Below are 17510 nucleotides of genomic sequence, written 5' to 3' on the forward strand. Positions count from 1 at the left end.
TGTTCTTTTCCTTTGAAAATCTTGTAATTTATTGAGGTGAGTTTTGCTCAATCCAAATAAAACTTAATTTATTGAAGACGTCACGCTGGCACCCTTTGCGTACCCAGGACGGGACAGGCTGCCTCCCAGGCCCGGTGCCCCTCGAGACCAGCGGGGAACCGTGGCTGCCACGCCTCACCGCTTAGCGGTCCGGGAGCTGCAGACAGAACCAAGCGACACGAGCCCTTCCCGGGCCAGAGCTTCCCCTCCCCCCGCCCCTCCTTAACCCACGCAAAAGAGCTTAAATAACCCCCAGCCCGGTCCTCGGGCGATTCCTTCATTTCCGGACGATACCCCGCAGAGGGGGTCGGGAGAGAGGTCCTCTATGAGCCCCTCCCCCTGTGGTTCTGGCTGAAAAGAGCGGTTACGGTGGGGGGCCACGGGCACCCCCGGGGCTAGGAGAGGGGTCCAGAAAAGCACAAGAATAGCCCAGGTCCTTGCAGACGAGCCCCGGGAGAAAGAGACATCCTAACGAGGGGCAGGACATCCTAATTAGAGCATTTCAAACGGGCAGGCCGTGGGGAATGCCGATCCCCAATAAATAAGCGGAGGTTCCACCCTGGCCCTCAGAACTTTTCCACCCCGGGACATTTCGGGGGGCCTTCGTGTGGGGGTGCCGGGGCTCCGAGGGCGCAGCTTCTCGGCGCCACCGCCATCACTTGCTGAGCTGCAGGGTGTCCAGAAGGAGGCGCTTGTGGGCCGGGTCCTGCACCCCAGCCTCCTCCAGGTCCTCCTCGGTGATGTCGCTGTAAGGGGGTTAACAGAGCCAGGCTAGGCGGCCGCCGGGTGGACGGGGATGCTGTCGCTCCGCCCCCCCAGCCCGGACCCACCCCTCCGCCTCCGGCCCCGCCCCCACCTGAGAAACTCCAGGTCGTCCCAGCCGTTGTGCACCAGGCCTTCCTCGTATCGTTCCAAGCCGATGGCCCGCAGCCAGGCGCCCATGCCGGCCTCGCCCAGCCCGCCGGCCCGCCCACCCTGAGGGCACGGTGGGCACGGAGCCTGGGGGAGTAGGGTATGTTAGGGGGAGCAGTGAAGGCGGCACACCGGCACAGCCACAGGCTCATGGAGAGGAGGCAACACCACCAGGAAGGATCAGTGCTCGCCCCACCCCCTCCCTGTTCCTCCAACCCCCAACTCTCCTTGTTGGGGGCTGGGGGAAGGACAGCAGAGCAGCCCCGGGGTTGATGGCCTGCAAGCCCACACATCTGGAAGACCCCAGCCACACCCGGTTCACACACCTCCTCTGCCAGGTCCTCCTGGATGCTCTCTCGGATGCGAGGTGGAGGGAAGCAGAGGGGCCGGCCGTAGTCAGAGGGCAGTGCCCGGGAGGGCTGCAGCTCCCCTGGCAGGAGCACGGAGCGACCAGGCCCTGTAGCGCCATAGTCTACCTCGCTCAGCGTCTTGGCCATCTGCAGCACCGAGCAGGAGCGATCGTCTCCACTGGTCACTTCCCCCAGGAAAGCGCTGCCAGGCGTGGGGCCTGGAGGCAGCGGGGGTCTCGGGTGGGCCTTGGGAGGTGGTGGGCCACGGACTTCAGCCCCACTGCGGGCCCGGACCACAGGCCCTGGCAAAGGATCCAGGCTGCCGGGCAGGAAGAGGGCCGAGTCCGGCAGGGGTGGGGGCGGGAAGTCTGGAGGGGGCAGTGTGCCCCCCGACTCCTCATCGGAGGAGCTCCCCTCTCCCATGCGGGGTGTCCGGTGGCGCCCCAGCTGGGGCACAGGCACAGTGATGGCCACTTTGTTCTTGGTGGCCGGTGGGACAGGCGCCCTGGCTGGTGAAGGTGGCTCCGGGGGAAGCAGCTGGTGTGGGACCCCTTCAAGGACGTAGTAGGCAGGGTTATTGAAGCTGTTCTTGGGTGGGGGGGCTGCCACCCCCTCTGGCTCTGGAGCCCCCTCTGGCTTGGACCTGGTTTGGGGAGCAGGATAGCTAAGTCAGTACCCAGAAGGCCCTGGCAAAGGCAGTGGTGCGGTGGAAGGGAACTGTGCTAGGAGTCTGGGGGCGTGGGCCGGGCTCCATGCCCTGCTTGACCCTTGGACACATCCAGGCTGAGCTCTGGCCCCTGGTGATGAGCAGCAAATGCTCCTGCAAAAATTCACCGGACTGGCGGGAAGGGCAGGAATACAGGACTTAAGGTGCTTGCTGGCTTTTGTATGCAGTGACCTCCACAGCACCCAGTATAGTCTCCCAAGCACTACCAGGACTGATCCTTAAGCACAGAGCCAGGAGTAAGCCCGGAGCACCACCGGATGTGACTCACCCTCCCCCCAAGTTTCCAGGGCCATTTATGGCCTTTTCAACTGTGAAGCCTGCGCTGAAATGGTTGCGAAAACAGTTGCTGGAAGGCAGGCAAAAGCCTTTCCTGAGAAGGACTGTCCGTCCCGGGCTGCCTCTGGAGTCCTCCCCTCAGGGCCATCAACTGAGGAATCTTACTCTGGGATTCCGGTTCATTTTCCTCCAGCCTAGGGAGGGCACCAAGGTGACAGGTGACCAATGAAGATGAACATAAAAGCACCAAACTCCGCCTCCGAACCTTTATTTAAGTTCAGGTGACATTTGGATACAGGTGGAAAGGAAGCTTCCCTTCCCAAAGTATGAGCCACAGAACACTAGTTCCCCGGGTTATTAATAGTTACTGTGTAGAAACTAAGTTTCCTGGCCCGTTTAGTTTGGGAAACTATATTAAACAGAGTTGTTTAAAAGAGTTTCCTTCCTGTCCATGTGCTCGGAACTTTGCTAATACTCACAAGTGCTGGGGATAGCTAAGAAAAGAACCTAGCAAGAACCTCTTCCCAGCCTTGCTGGACCACAAGCCCCCTGCTGGCAGGCCATGAAGGGCAGTGTCCCACAGAGCGCCCCCAGGAGCTCCACACAGCTCTGTGCCTTCTCCAAACAAGGCTCAAGATTAATCTTTGTACAAAGCAGTAGCCCGGGGGGGGGGGGGGCGGGAAACGGGACTTTTCTGGGGGCTAGAGCACAATGGGTAGAGCACTTGCCTTGCATAGGCCTAATCCAGATTCCACCTCAAACACCCCATACAGTCTCCATGCCGTGAGAGTGATCCCTGAGCACTGCCAGGTGTGGCCATAAAACAAATAAAAAATCTCAACCCAACCTTTTCTGGGGGGAAAAAAAAAAAAATATATATATATATATATATATATGTGTGTGTGTGTGTGTATAAATGTGTGTGTGTGTATACATACATACATATATATAGTAGAAAACATATCAAAGGACTGGTAATTGCAAATCATAATGCCCAAAAGGCAGAAGTTGAGGGATAGAGAGAGAAAAAGAGGGGTGGGGAGATAGAAAGGGGGGGAGAGAAGGAAAAGCTCCTGCCATAGAGGCAGGCTGGGGGAGGTGAGGGGCGATAACCTCGGGACACAGGTGCTGGGAAATGTACTCGGGTGGAGGGATGGGTGTTGAACACTGACTGAGCTGAAGGGCTGACTATACCCCTTGACTCAGACAGGGAGCCCAGAGCCCCAGGCCGCAGAGTGAAAGGGGTGGGCCAATGTCCTCTCTCACCTGGGGGTCAGGGGCTCCTCCCGGGGAGCAGCTCGAGGCGGGGCGGGGGGCCTCCCAGTTGGTGGTGGTCGCTCTGGTTCTTCAAATAACTTGGACAGCGGGCAGGAGGCTTCTGTGGGGGCTGGCTTGCGGCTCCCTGACCTACCGGGGTGCAAGGAGAGATTAAGTAGGGGTTGCTAACGGTCCCCAAGTCCACCTGCACGTCTTCACCTCAACCCAACCAGCTGCCCCGCCCCCTTTACCTGGGCTCCTGGCTGCCTCGAGACACAGAGGGAACTTTGCTCTTAGCTCCTGCCTCATCCTTATCAATGCTGATCCACTCTGGGGGGGGTGAACAGGCAGGGGGTGGGGGCTCAGCCGGGGGCATGTAGTCCAGATCAGATACCACCCCCGGGGCCTGCCAGCCACTCCTGGGGCCAGGCCCACTCCCAGTTGTGCTGGCCCGACTTCCAGACTGTCTGGGGAGTCCCAGCAGGCCCTCCCTGTGCCCCCGAGCTGCCCGACCACCCGCGCGCGCCCCTCCCGTGGAGCCCCCACCGTAGAGCCGCTCACGGGTGCCCAGGCGCTCTGTGGGCACCCGCACCTTCATGGAGCCGCGGATGTTGCCCGTCTCCTCGCCCCGGTGCGACAGGAAGGTGAGGAACTGCTGGGCCGTGCTGCCGATCATGGACTTGAGCGCCACCACGCACTCCCCTGCGGGCAGAGGGGGCGCACGGGCACGGTGCTAAGGCTGTCCTGGGCCTGGCTGACTCCCAGCACGCCTCGGCACGCCCAGCCCCTCACCATAGGATTCATAGCCATCCATGGACTTGACTGTGAGCAGCAGGTGCTGGTCCTGGAGGTACTCGATGTCGGCCAGGATGGGCTTGAGCTGGGGAGCAGGGCTCAGGTGAAGCCCCAGCCTAGTGCCCTCAGCCCCTCCCTGCAGGCTCACTCAGCTCGAAAGATGCCAAGTCCGTAATGCAGAAGGCACAGTCCTACAGGGGCCTTTTGGCTTACTGTCATGGCAACTGATTTCCTGCATCCTCAATTATAGGATGCAGGGTGACTCTCAGTAAAGGCTCAAGAAATGAATCGATGAATGAATGAACACACTGCAGCTTCCCTCCTGGCCCTCCCAAATAAATCAAATGTCCTTACTCTCACTCAGGCCCATCCCCACCCCGGCACATGCCCTCCTCATGGGCTCTGCCAGCTGCCCCACCCCAGGCCCAGGCTCCCCCACAGCCTCACCGTGGGCAGCTGGCGCGAGGACCACTGCACCTTGAGGAAGTTGATGTTGTCGCTGCTCTGTGCATCATTCTCGAAGCTCTTCTTGTACTCTGCGGGGCAGGAACTCAGACAATCTGACCAAGTGCTGCTTCCCGCTTCCCTCCCCCTGCTGCAGCCCACCCTGTGCCCCTTCTCTGACCCTCCAGGCAGGTGGAGTAGAACTCGATGAAGAACTTGGTGCGGCTGGCTGTCTTTACAATGGCTTCGATGCTTTCAAACTCGATGTAGGCCTGGTCCGAAGTCTTTGACAGTCCTGAGGAGCAAAGGGAAGAGGCTGGGGGAGAGGAGACAGGACAGGGATGTGGAGCCCTGGGACAGGAAGTCAGGGGGCCCAGGAAGAGCAGGGAGACTAGGAGGAAGAAGGGCCTCCCCAGTCCCAAAGAACCTGTAGAGAGGAGGCCAGAGACATAGTACAGTAGGTAGGGGCTCAATCCCTGGCCTCCCATATGGTCCCAGAGCACCGCCAGGAGTGATGCCTGAGTGCAGAGCCAGGACCAACCCCTAAGCTGCACCAGGTATGACCCAAAAAACAAAAAAACAAAAACAAAAATATGGGGCTGGTGTGATAGCACAGCGGGTAGAGCATTTACCCTGCACGCGGCCGACCCAGGTTCAATTCCCAGCATCCCATATGGTCCCCTGAGCACCGCCAGGAGTAATTCCTGAGTGCAAATCCAGGAGTAACCCCTGTGCATCGCCGGGGTTTGTGTGACCCAAAAAGCAAAACTAAATAAATAAATAACCTAACAAACAAACTGTAGGGAGATCCCAAGGTCCGGACCCTGAAACCACGCAGAGACAAGGTTGAAAGGCCTCTTGGGAGGGGGCTGGGGGACAGAGTGCCCAAGGGCTGGCTTGCTGTCTACCCCTAGGGGCACAGAACAGCAGCCCCAGGCACCCCTCTGCACAGACACTGCACAGGTACGTATCCAGAATCCCTCACACACCAGCCCACCCCGACACACACAGGAAGCCCATCGACAGGCACGGCCTCGGGCTACCGCCCAGATGTGCCCAAATGTGCACCAAGCCCACAAGCACGAGCAGAGGCGCCACCTTTCTTGGAGATGAACTGCGAGGTGACTCCAACCTCAAAAGCCCCGAACACTGGCGAGTGGTCGCTGGTGACGATGTCGTCGGTGCAGCCTAGGGAGAGGACAACCAGGAACAGAGCTCAGGGGACCACTCACCATGTGATTCTCATGTGCCCGGGGAGGGGCTGAGCACACACACACACACACACACACACACACACACACACACACACACACACCTTCCCCCCCACGGCCACACACACACTCACCCTTCCCCACCACAGACACACACACACACACACACACCCCTTCCCCACCACAGACACACATACACACACACACACACCCCTTCCCCACCCCTTCCCCACCAGACACACACACACACACCCCTTCCCCACCACGGCCACACACACACCCCCACCCCCACCCCTTCCCCACCACAGACACACACACACACACACACACACACACACACACACACACACACACACACACACACCCCTTCCCCACCAGACACACACACACCTTCCCTACCATGGCTCCATGCCCTGAGACACACACACACACACACACACCCCTTCCCACCACGGCCTCATGCCCTGACAAACACACACACACACACACACACACACACACACACACACACACACACACACACACACACACACACACACACACACACACACACACACACACACACACACACACACACACACACCTTCCCCACCACCACCACGGCCCCATGCCCTGTCCAGGAGCCTCTCACCGTAGGAATTGCAGATGATGTGCGTCTCAGGGTAAGATTTCCAGAGGATGCGGTCACACCATGAAGGCACGTTGGTCCGGACCTGCAGTGGGGATAGTGTGAGCCTCCGCACAGAGCCGAAGGGACCCCCACTCTCGCCACGCCAGACCCCAAGGTCCTCCTCCCTCCCTGGATCCTTTCCAGACTCAGAATCAATCACCATGAGGTGCTAGAAGGTGGAGGCGCTGCCCCTTGACCTCACCGCAGTTGTGGGGGGACAGGAGCAGTTGGCAGGTGGGTCCCCAGAGACCTGCACTATTCTCACTCACCCCGGTTGGCTTCTGCTTGTGCCAGGCGTAGGTGTCCCGGGAGCCCCGCTCATAGCGGTAGGTTGGAGGGAAGGAGATCTCCTCCTCACCTGGGAAAGCAGGGGACAAGACGGGTCAGGCCCCAAGTCCCAGGGAGGCCTGCGTCCCTCAGCACCCCCCCCACCCAGGCCCGCACTCACTGAATCGCAGAAACACTTTGTGCTTCTCCCGCTCCAGGTTGAGCTGATCTACCCTGAGCAGGGGCTCAAACTCCTTCCTGCTGATGTAGTTGAGGATTTCCTGGGCCGGGGACACACAGGTGGACATGATCCCCCTCGAGCCTGGCCTGCCCCCCACCCCCACCCCAGACGCTGCAGGGGCCTGGGCACACCTGGATGTCCATGTCCAGGCGGTAGTTGAGGTCCCCAAACCAGAAGAGGTGAGTGAAGCGCAGCGAGATGTCGAAGGCGCTGAGCTGCCGGTCACCCAGGGACAGCAGCCGGAGGATGTCCAGGTAGTTCTGGTTCCGCCTGGGCCGGGACGGGGTGCCCAGGTCAGGAGCTGGGGCAAGGTATGAAGTGGGGGGAAACCCCTAGGGCTGTGGGGGCTCCGGGCCTGCTGTACTGAGGTCAGACAGGTCCCCAGACTGGGGATAGTTAGGGGGGTTCTGGAGATGGGCTGCCGCAGGGCCCTGGGCCGAGCACAGCGGGGGAGGAAGCAGCTGGCCAGGGAAGTGGGTCACAGAGGGTACCAGGGAGGAACCCCTCACCGGGCCGTCTTCTCATTCCCCGAGGTGAGGTGGCAATTCACAAAGCCAAATGAGGTGCCATTGAACATGAAGGAGACGCCCACGGCCCCCTTGTTTCCTGTGGGGTCAGCAAGAGAAAGGTCTGCCTCACCCTCAGAAGGGTCCCCACTCTCCTCTCCGCCCCTCAAAGCAGCCGTGGGAAGAGCCGACCCTCCCCCAGGGGTCTGCAGGCACCTGGACAGACACTTGCTCCATCCCAGGTTCCCCACTGGGCATGTGGGGTCCTGGCCAGGGCTGGAGAATGTGTGCGTGGACACTGACTGCAGGGCCCTAGGGCAGAGCTGAAAGGGGGGGATACACACTGTGCCCGGCTCCATCACTTTAGAGCTGTGGCACTGGGGAGGGCACTCAGCCCCTCGAGGCCTGGGTTTCATTGTTCACCAAACGAGGGTTGTTTTGGAAGCCCTGCCTTGCTGGTGGGGCCGAGAAGCTTAGGAGGGATAAGCGCCAGGGAGCGCCAAGGCGCCACATAATGGGGGTACTGAGGCCTCGGGAAGGGGGAGCCCCCCCTCCCCGGCAGGTAGGAAGCAATAACCTGAGGGTGGTGCCTGCTCACCCAGGGTGTTGGCAATGCCCGTCTTCACGCTGGACGTGCTGACGTGGCTGATGCGGTTCTCGTGCTCCGGCTTGACCAGTACGGCCACCTTGATGTTCCACAGCGACTGCATGGCAATCTGGGAAGAGGCCTCGAGGTCACCCCTGCCCTGGGCAGGGCCCTGGCCTGTGCTCTAGAGGGTTCTGTCAGCGCAGCGGGGAGGCCGCTGCCCCTGCAGCTCCACATGAGGCACTGTGGCCTGTGTCCTTTGGGCACGCCGCCTCCCACCGCCCTGTGGCAGTCCCCACAGGCAGTGGGCTACAGCCGGCCCGCACAGCCCCTCACCGGGCGGTAGTCCAGATCAGTGAGCTCCTTGAGACCACCGCGCAGCAGGTCCAGCCACTCGCGGTCCCCCACCGAGTTCTCCTGGGTCCCAAAGACATAGATGTCATGGGGGATGGTCACTGTGACCTCGTCCAGGGTCTTCCCCAGACCCTTAGAGGTGAACCAAGATGTCACGTTCTTTGGAGGTGGCACACTGCCTGCAGGGGAGGAGAAAGGGGGAAAACGGGGATCAGCCCCCAACCCAGCGCCCCGGCCCCCCCATCCCCCACTCCCAGTCCCGGGCCTGACCCATGTTCCAGGTGCCAATGAAGACGGAGATCATGTCAGGCTCATCTTGCTTGGAGTGCTTGTTCTTCATGAGCTGCAGCAGCTGGCAGAAGGCCTCCCGCTTCTGGGGGAGCAGGGAGGAGGACAGCAGGAAGTCAGACGTGACCAGGAACCCCCAGCCCCGGGGACGCCCTGGGAGGGGGGTCATGCCTCTTGTACACCATGACGTGAACCTGGGAGCCATGCTCCAGAATCGCTCCCACCTGCATCATACGCTCTGTCTCTTGTCATCCTCGGGGGGCCCCTGTGGCCCCAACGGCCCAGCCTGACCCCGTGCTCACCCGGGCACTGACGAAGATAAAGTCCTTGCGCTGGGTCCGGTCCTTCTCCTTCTCGAACACGACACCCAGCTTGTTCTGGACGCGCTGGGACTTAATGAGCTGGCGGACTGGGGGGGACGGAGACCGTGTCACTGGGCAGTGCGTCGAGGCCCTGGCCCCCGGCGCCCCCGCCCTGGCCCCCCTCCGGGCCTGGCCCCAGCTCACTGCGGTCGTGCGTGAAGGTGGTCCAGTCCTCCTGCGAGTCCCTCTGCCTCCGCAGCAGCACCAGCCGGCCCCCCTCCACGTCCACGCTCAGCGTGAACTTCTGGGACTTCCCGATCTTGGTCAGGTCACCCAGCGTCACATCCAGCTTCACCTGCGGGCCGCCGAAGGGGAAGCTGCTGAAGGGAACTCCAGGCCGGCGGCCCCACTTATCTCCAGGTGCCCTTTACCCCCCAAGGCTGCACCCGGCTGCCCGGCCAGACACCTCAAAGGCCTGCACAGGGATGGTCTTGGCCTTCCGAGTGGACGGCTGCAGGGGGGCCGGGGGCGCAGTGGAGCTCATGTCCTGCAGGGCCTTCAGAGCCTGGAGGGGCAGAGAGGTCGGGGCACATGTCGAGGGCGGGGCAGGCCAGGGCACAGCTGAGGTGAAGGCTAAATGGCAGGCGCGGGGTCACACTCGGCGAGGCCAAGGAAAGCGGTCAGGGAGGGCATGTCAGTGATCAAAGGTCAGGGGTCAGGCACCTTCTTCTGGATGCCTGACAGGAAGTCCTTGAGCACTGACAGCTTCAGCACCAGGCTCTCGAGTTCCTGCTCCCCAGTCTGGGCGGAGCTCTGTGGGGAGACAAGGTCGGGGCTGCTACATGAGGCCACCCAACCAGCCCAGGATGTGCAGCCATCCCCCTCCCCTCGCCCCAGCTGTCACCAGCGACCCACCTGCTGCTGCAGGAGGCGGGTCACCATGGGCGAGCTCTGCTGGTCGAACACCTTGGACAGAATCTCCAGGCCCGACAGCACCTTGTCCACCTCACTAGGGGAAAAAGACCCGAGCTCCTGCCGCGGCCCAACAACAGCACGGAGGCCAGAGGGCACGCTTCCGCCGCTGCTCGGAGGATGCAGGGTACGGGAGCGGGAAGACCAGAGGCCGCTGCCACCCCCGGTCTGAGCCAGGAGCCACAGGTCAGGGGGCAGGGCCTTTGCATCAGCAGGCGGCAGCTGGGGATCGGTCAGAGGTAAAGGTGCATGGGTCAGCGTCTCGGGTACCTGTGCAGCCTCCGGCAGGAGGTGGCGAGGGTGCGGGTGAGGTGGGGCAGGTGGCTGGCTCCGCCCCGCACAGCCTCCAGGTCCAGCCCGTAGCTGCCTTTCAGGTACTCGTGTGAGACGGTGCTCAGCCCGTTGGGAGCACTTCGGAGAGGGATTCCGGAGTCAGGAAGGAAAAACCCATCAGTGGAAGTCCCGCTTACCTGCCCCAGCCCCAACCTGAGGGGCAGCGAGTGTCAAGGGGAGGGTGTCTGCCTCTGCAGCCGAGAGGGGGGTCCCAGGTCCCAGAGGGACATTCCCGTCACTGGAGGGGGTCAGAGTCTCACCTCTCTGCAGCTGGAGTGGTGGGGGTCTCAGGGGCTGGTGGGGGGCTGCTGGGCCCCGTGGGGGCAGAAATGCTGGTGGAGCCAGAACGCGGGGGCAGCGGGGGCTTCTCATCCTCCCCATCTGTGGACAGGGGTCAGCGGAGCAGCAGTTTGGGCCTCCTGCCCTCCATAATGGGGTGTTGGGGGGGGGCCTTGACATGGCTGTCAGTCTCAGGCTTGATGTTTAGGGAGAGAGGGCTTGGGGGGGAAGCTGGGCGAGGTGGGAGGGAAGCAGCAGGAGGTCCCTAGGATGGGACGAGGGCAGGGGAGTGACCCGCACAGCACGCTGGGCGCACCTGAGGCGTCACGGTCATCCGGGGACTCGGGCTCGCGCTCCCGCTCCACGGGCAGCAGCAGGGCGCACACCAGGCCCTGGTTGGGCTGCGCATACAGGCCGATGAGCTCGCCCAGCGTCTGGAAGCGGCGCACGGGCACGCCCTGGGAGGTCTGCAGGCCAGCAGGGGCGGGAGAAGGTCAGCCGGCCAGCGCCACTGTGGCTGCACTGGAGGCGAGCACTCTGGGGCCCAGCGCCTACCTGCACAGCCAGGAAGTCTTCCCCATCAGGCAGGATTCGGTATGTGTGCACGTGCTTCTGATACCTGAGAGAGGGTGGGGGGGTCAAAATCAGCACCTCTCACCCCTGGGGTGTAAGCCCCAAAGCACCCTCTCCTCCAGGCGCTGCTCCCTGCACCCGGCTGACTGCCCTAAGGCCATCTGCCCAGGCTGCAGTGGGTGAATGGTGGGGCCTGTCTAGTGCGGCCCACAGGAATGACCAGCCTCCCCGCCACCCCACCCAGACCTTCCCAGGCTCCACACCCACCGCAGGGCCCAGGAAGCAACAAGCATCTCTTTTGTGGCCTCCACAGCTGTCTAAATAGCCCCTCAGGGCTGTGGTACCAGGCTGGGCCCCCTGCCAGCGTCCTCACAGCCTGGCTAACCTCTGTGTGCCTATGAATGTATGTGTGTGTGTGTGCATGTGCTCACACATGTGCGCTTGCTTCTGTGTTTATGTTGGCGTCTGGCTCTGTGGAGTTGGGTGTATCCAGGATGGTTTCATTGAAGTATATGGGGGATCACCCTGGGACCTTCCTTACCCTTCCCCAGGTGCCAGGAAACGAAGTGACCCCACTGGAGGTACTCCATGGGAGGTCCCAGGACGCTAGGAGCCCACGCCTTGAAGGGGCAAGTGGGGTGCCGACAGATGGCAGGGACAGCTGACAGGTAACAGCTGAGGGGGGCCAGGCAGTCCAAACCTGACTCACTGAGGTGGAGGGTGGGGGACACGGGAGCCTCCCTCTGCAGTCCATAGTTCAGATCGGCACCCCGACCCAGCCCAGGCAACCGAGCACATGTGTGCTGGGCAGTGGGGGGTGAGGACACCGGAGAGGACCAAAGGCCAGCTTGCGGAGAGTCACCCATCTTGTCCACAAGGCCATCCCCTTCCCTCAGAAATGCCTCTTCCGAGGGTCTCTGGGTCTCCATCAGCACAGCAGCGTGGGTGCCTGCATGTGACTGTGCCATGGACCCGGTGGGTGCTTACAGCAGGAACAGCGTCCACCTCACCTGAGCCTCGTCTCGGGGACAGGCCAGGTACTCCGTGCCCTACCGACCTGGTCCCATGCAAGCCTCATGTTTTGAGGCAGGCATTGTTAGGACCCTCCTCATTCTCCAAAAGAGGAAAAGTACCAGACTGCTGGACCAAAAAACGGGCAGGACAGAGGCTGACGGGCTGGACCTGAGACTCAGCACCCGCACCTGCCAGGTGGGGGTGAGTCTGAACGCCCCCAGTGCAGACAGGTGTGTGTCCAGGTAAGCAGGGAGGTTCCTGCTGGCCAGGCCCCAGGCTGCAGAGAGGCCCTGGGGAAGATGAAGCTCCCCCACAGACCCTCGCCCCACCCACACCCTCCCCGACTCTCCCCTCCTGGGACAATATACTGTTCCTCACCCAGCCTCGGGCCCAGCTGTCCCCCTCCCACTCAACAGCTGACCCAGCACCTGCCTCGCTCCCCTCCCTAACGGCGGGGGGGGGGGGGGGTGCCTTAGAAGGGCCGGGAGGCAGGATTCTAGATTTGTCTGCCTCGGCTGGCCCTCTTCAGTTTCCTCTTCTGGACCTTACATTTGGGGCTTATAAGCAGACTTACAGGGGACCGTCCTCTTTGGGTCCAGTCCCTATACAAGGGTTTCCTCCCCCTCGGCACCCTGACATTTTGGGACTCTGCTGTCAGTGGCTGTGCTGGGTAGGGAGAGTATTTAGAGTCATCCCCTGGCTTCTGCCCACCAGAAGAAACAATGTTCTGGTACCAGCCCATTTCAGGTCCCCAGACAATGCCACAGGGCTCATTTTACCCCAGGGTCCTCCTTGCTGAGACCAATGTACCCCTCCAAATGGGAGGACAAAGGGGGAAGGGGAGAGGGAGGGGCAGAGGCACAGAACTAGATCTAAACAAAGAGCCCGGCTGCTCCCCCACTCCCACCTTTCCCCTCTTTTGGGGGGCAGATACTCCCAGAGTGTGCATTCTGGGGGGGACAGGTCAGGGAGAAGACTCCCAAACCCGCCCTAAAGCCAGGACCACAGAACCGGGAGTGCCCACCCAGGGGATTTCCAAGTCTTTAAGTGGTAGCTGTGGGGGAGGGGACGGGTGTAGCTGAGGCCCGAGCCCCAACACACCTCACTCATTGACTGGTGAAAGAATAACCCACTCCACAGTCCCGCACCCCCTAGCCCCGCACTACAAACACAGGAAGACCCCCAAGCTCAGTCCCCAGGAGATGCAGGAAGATTCTCTAAGGAGCTGCTGGGCATCCCCTGGCACCCGCTCAGGCCCTCCGACCCCACTCTGCTTGCCACTCAGCCAGCCTGGCCCGCAAAAATACAGGGACACCCACCATGGCCGGCACTTAACACCCCGCGGGCGCTCTGCCCGGAGCGTGCCAGGGAGGGTCTGCCAAGGGCGCCCTGCCACGTTCTCTGGAAGCCACCGGGGCAGCGGGACCACCGCCTCCCCCCGCCCCGGGCCACCCCCCACGCCACACCACCCCATCCACTCCGTCCTGACCGCCGTCCAGGGCCCCGCCTAAAGCCCGGGCGCCCACCCGCCCGCCGCACCCACTCACAGCACGCAGAGCGCGAAGGCTCCCGCCACGCTCTCGCTGTCCCGGACCAGGAAGCTGCCGTCGCGGCCTGCGCGGGCCAGCAGCTCCTCGGCGGCCGCGCGGCTCAGGTCGCGGTGGTACCAGGCGGGGGCCGGGCTGCCCAGCGCCGCGCCCGGCCCGGCGCCCCCGGGGCCCGGCGCCCCGCACGCCGAGGCCATGGCCCGCGCCGGGCTCAGCGCCGCGCGCGCCCCGCGCCCCGCTCCATCGCGCCCGGGCCGCCGGGGGCCGCGGGGGGCCGCGGGGGGCCCGGGGGGCGCCGGGCCCGGGGCACCGCCGGCCCCCGCGAGCCGGGCCGGGGGGCTCCGCGCTCCGCCGCGCAGGCCGCCTCGCTCGCCGCGCAGCCGCCGCCGCCTGCAGCGCCGGCCCCAACTTGAAGAGAAAGAAAAGTTTGTTCGGCCGCGGCGGGGGAGGGGCGGGCGCGCGGCGCGGAGCCCGGCCCCCGCCCCCCGCTCGGCCCCCCGCCCGGCCCGCCCCTGCCCCCCGCATTCCCGCGGGGCCCGGCGCAGCTCCAAACCCCGCGGGAGCGGGCCTCTCAGGCCCCCCCCAACCCTGCCCCCGCCCCCCACCCCGGAGAGCCGGCTCTCCCCCTCCCCTCTAAAGGCGGGCCCCCTCTCATTCTGTACCCCTGCATTTCGGGGTTCAGGGCCGCTCCCCGCAGAGCGTTCCTCATGAACGTCTGGGCACCCCGAATCCCTTCCACTTGGCCCACCTAGAGCCTTGGAGTGTTCCCCCCACCCCGGCACGCCAGCTATCGAGGCTGAACCCCCTGCCCGTCATCAGAGCAGCCGGGACCCCCAACTCCCGTGAAAGTCCGACGTGAACCCCCAAACTCCACCGGGCGCAGCGCCCCGACAAGTCCCGAGGACAGATTCCCTCCCCTGAGCCCCGTGTCCCCGGATTCCCCGGCTCGGGCCGGGGCAGAGCCCTTCCCCCAGCACCGGCCCGGCCAAGTTCCGGGGCACCGACCCCCCCCCACACACCCGCCCCACCGCCGCAGGCCGGGGCCCGGGGCTCCGCAGCCCGACGGGGGCTTCCCCCGGCCCCTCTGGACCCGAGTTCCCGCGCGCGCGCCGCGTCCCCCACCTCGCCCCTCGCAGACCCTCGGCTCCGGCGCGGCTCCGGCGCCCCCGTCCCTGGGGCAGCGGCGCTGGACTCAGCGGCCACTTAAGATGGCCATCGTGGGGCCGCCGCTCCCCCCCGCCTTCCGCCCCGCCCGCCGCTCCGCCCCCGGGAGCCCCCGCGCCCCGCCTCGCGCGGGCCTCGGCCGGGCTGGCCGCGGAGCCGCTGACCGCGCGGGTGACCTCGGGCCAGGCGCGGCGGCGCGGCCAGCCTCGGCGTCCCGCTCCGCAGAAGTGCGGGGAGAGTTACGAGGGGGCCCCGCGGTGGCCCCGCGCCCGGCCCGCGCCGCGGCCGTCTGCACGGGCACTGGGGAGTACGGAAGGTGACAGCTGTGTAAACCGGGTATTCTTAGCACCCGCGCCGCCGACTCCCTCCCCGTCCGCAAACTTGAGCCGCGGTGGGCGGGGCGCGCGGCGCGCGGCGCCCGGACCGGGGACGGAGCCTACCAAGGGGCCCGTCCCGCCCCTTCCCCAAAAAAGACCTAGCCGGGGGCGGTGTCTCCCGGGAGCCCGCTTCCTGCCCCGCCCCTCCGCCCCCCGGCTCCTTAAAGGCGCAGCGCCCGGCGCGCCGCCGCCGCCACCGCTGCCTCCCGGGCCGCGCTCGCCGCCGCCCCTGGCCCCTGGGAGGGAACTTGCGCTTTGCCGAATGGAGCCCGTCGACCCCGTCTGGGTCCGTCTCAAGGCGCACCTGAGTCGATTTCTAGTATGCAGTGGCTAGAACAAAGCCTGGAACGTTGGAGAAGGTCTCGGGGTGGGAGGGGGGGCTCCCAGGCTTAGCAAAAGAATGACCTACCCGCACACTCAGTAGTGTCGCCTTGACCCCTGCAGGGTTCCAGTAACTCCACCTCCCCATCTCTGCCCGACTTTCCCTACCGGTCACCCCTTGCCGTATGGAAAGGTGAGTCTGGCACGGGGCGGGGGCACCGGGGAGCCGCAGGGAGAGTCCCCGCAGCTGACTTAGAATCCTGGCTGCACCCCTCACCTGCTTACCTCGTGTTTCCAGACGAGTTCCGCGGAGGTCTTCTAAGACTGACTGACTGCCGTTGTGGAGACAGATTTCCCCAGCAGGAGAAGGGAAGCGAAAAACTGAGATCAATTCCTGGGCGTTGTGCAGAAACAGAACAGCCTTGTGAGATAGGTTTGTCTACCTGGGAGGGAGCATAGGTGCCCGGGGAGGCATGGTTCCCGGCCCCAGAGTAAACCCCTAAAAGTTTCCCTGCCCTCGGATAGGGCTCTTGCCTTGCACGTGGCTACCCGGGTTTGACCCCGCCCCCCCGTACCCCATGTGGTCCCCCCAGCCCCCCAGGAATGACCCCTGAGCACAGAGCCAGGAGTATGTGACCCTAAAACAAAATTAAAAGTTTCCTGCCCTCTTCCAATTACTTCAGTATTTTTTCTTCTAGGGCTTTCCAAACTGCTCTCTCCGTGTGGTTCTCTTTCTCCTGCTTTGGGTTCCAAGCCTCACCTCTGCGGTTTCCAGGCACATCAGGAGTCCTTTTTGGTGGGGGGCGCGGTGAGGGGGAAGAGGGTTGAGCCACACCCCGCTGTGTCAACAGTGACCCCTAGCGGTGCTGGGGAGCCCATATGTGATACCGGGGTTTTCGAACCCTGGATCAGAGGAATGCCGGGCAAGTGCTTTAACCTCTGTACTCACTCTCCAACTACGTGCCCGTTTTTTGTTGTTGTTTGCTTTCTTGTCTGTTTGGGGGTCACACCGAGCAGTGCTCAGGAGCTCTGCACTGAGGGATCACTTCCGGAGGACTGGGGCTTAGGGGGGCCGTGTGTGGTGTCAGGAATCCAAATCATGTCGGCTGTCTTGCATGCTGTACCCGCTGTACTGTCACTTCGGCCCCGTGTGTCCATTTTTTTCTTTACCCCCAGTGGGAATTTAGAACCTTTTCTGGATTCATCCCCAGCTATTCCATTGCAGATCTGAGGCCAGAGCCAGACAGACACAGTTGGGGAAAGGGCCCTAAGTGAGGACCAGTTTCACCATGAAGACTTGGGTCTGGATTTGGGATTGCTGCAGACAGGGCTCACGAGATTTTTAGCATAGGAATGATAGTACGGCAGGTAGGGTGTTTGCCTTGCACATGGCTGACCCAGTTTGAGACATTCCATATGGTCCCCTAGCACTGCCGGGAGTAATTCCGAGTTCAGAGCTAGGAATAACCCCTGGTCATCTCCTGGTATGGCCCCAAAATGGAAAAAACAGCAACAACAAAAAAAGATGTTTGGCCTAAAACTTCATCTTTCACAGTCCTGAAGCATGGAAGGGCTATTATATTTATTTTACTAAGGAGGAATATGTTTTAGGACTGGTGCGCTAGCACAGCGGGTAGGGCGTTTGCCTTGCACGCAGCTGACCTGGGCTCGATTCCTCCGTCCCTCTTGAAGAGCCGGGCAAGCT

The 17510-nt window shown here is 63.0% G+C and overlaps 1 protein-coding gene and 1 long non-coding RNA gene across 2 annotated transcripts; one reads left to right on the top strand and one right to left on the bottom strand.

Moving 5' to 3' along the window:
* Positions 1–51: 51 nt before the first annotated feature.
* Positions 52–14140, bottom strand: INPPL1 (inositol polyphosphate phosphatase like 1). The gene is made up of 28 exons (XM_055142823.1): positions 13944–14140; positions 11365–11428; positions 11126–11276; positions 10791–10911; positions 10468–10608; positions 10141–10234; positions 9949–10038; positions 9692–9790; positions 9430–9580; positions 9226–9332; positions 8906–9008; positions 8618–8814; positions 8294–8411; positions 7699–7795; positions 7321–7459; positions 7130–7229; positions 6951–7039; positions 6643–6724; positions 5899–5988; positions 4982–5095; positions 4804–4892; positions 4354–4441; positions 4108–4263; positions 3813–3891; positions 3571–3711; positions 1278–1944; positions 896–1038; positions 52–785 (listed from the first exon to the last, which is right to left on the bottom strand). Exons 1-28 carry the CDS (start codon positions 14138–14140, stop codon positions 695–697), a joined length of 3798 nt encoding a protein of 1265 aa, XP_054998798.1. The 3' UTR covers positions 52–694.
* A 1506-nt stretch (positions 14141–15646) lies between these two features.
* LOC129405762 (uncharacterized) lies at positions 15647–16460 on the top strand. Its single transcript, XR_008630760.1, has 3 exons — positions 15647–15803; positions 15929–15998; positions 16104–16460. It is a non-coding gene; the product is annotated as an uncharacterized LOC129405762 (long non-coding RNA).
* Positions 16461–17510: the final 1050 nt, after the last annotated feature.

The sequence above is a fragment of the Sorex araneus genome, chromosome 6 (assembly GCF_027595985.1).
Source record: "Sorex araneus isolate mSorAra2 chromosome 6, mSorAra2.pri, whole genome shotgun sequence".
In the NCBI taxonomy this organism is placed as follows: Eukaryota; Metazoa; Chordata; class Mammalia; order Eulipotyphla; family Soricidae; genus Sorex; species Sorex araneus.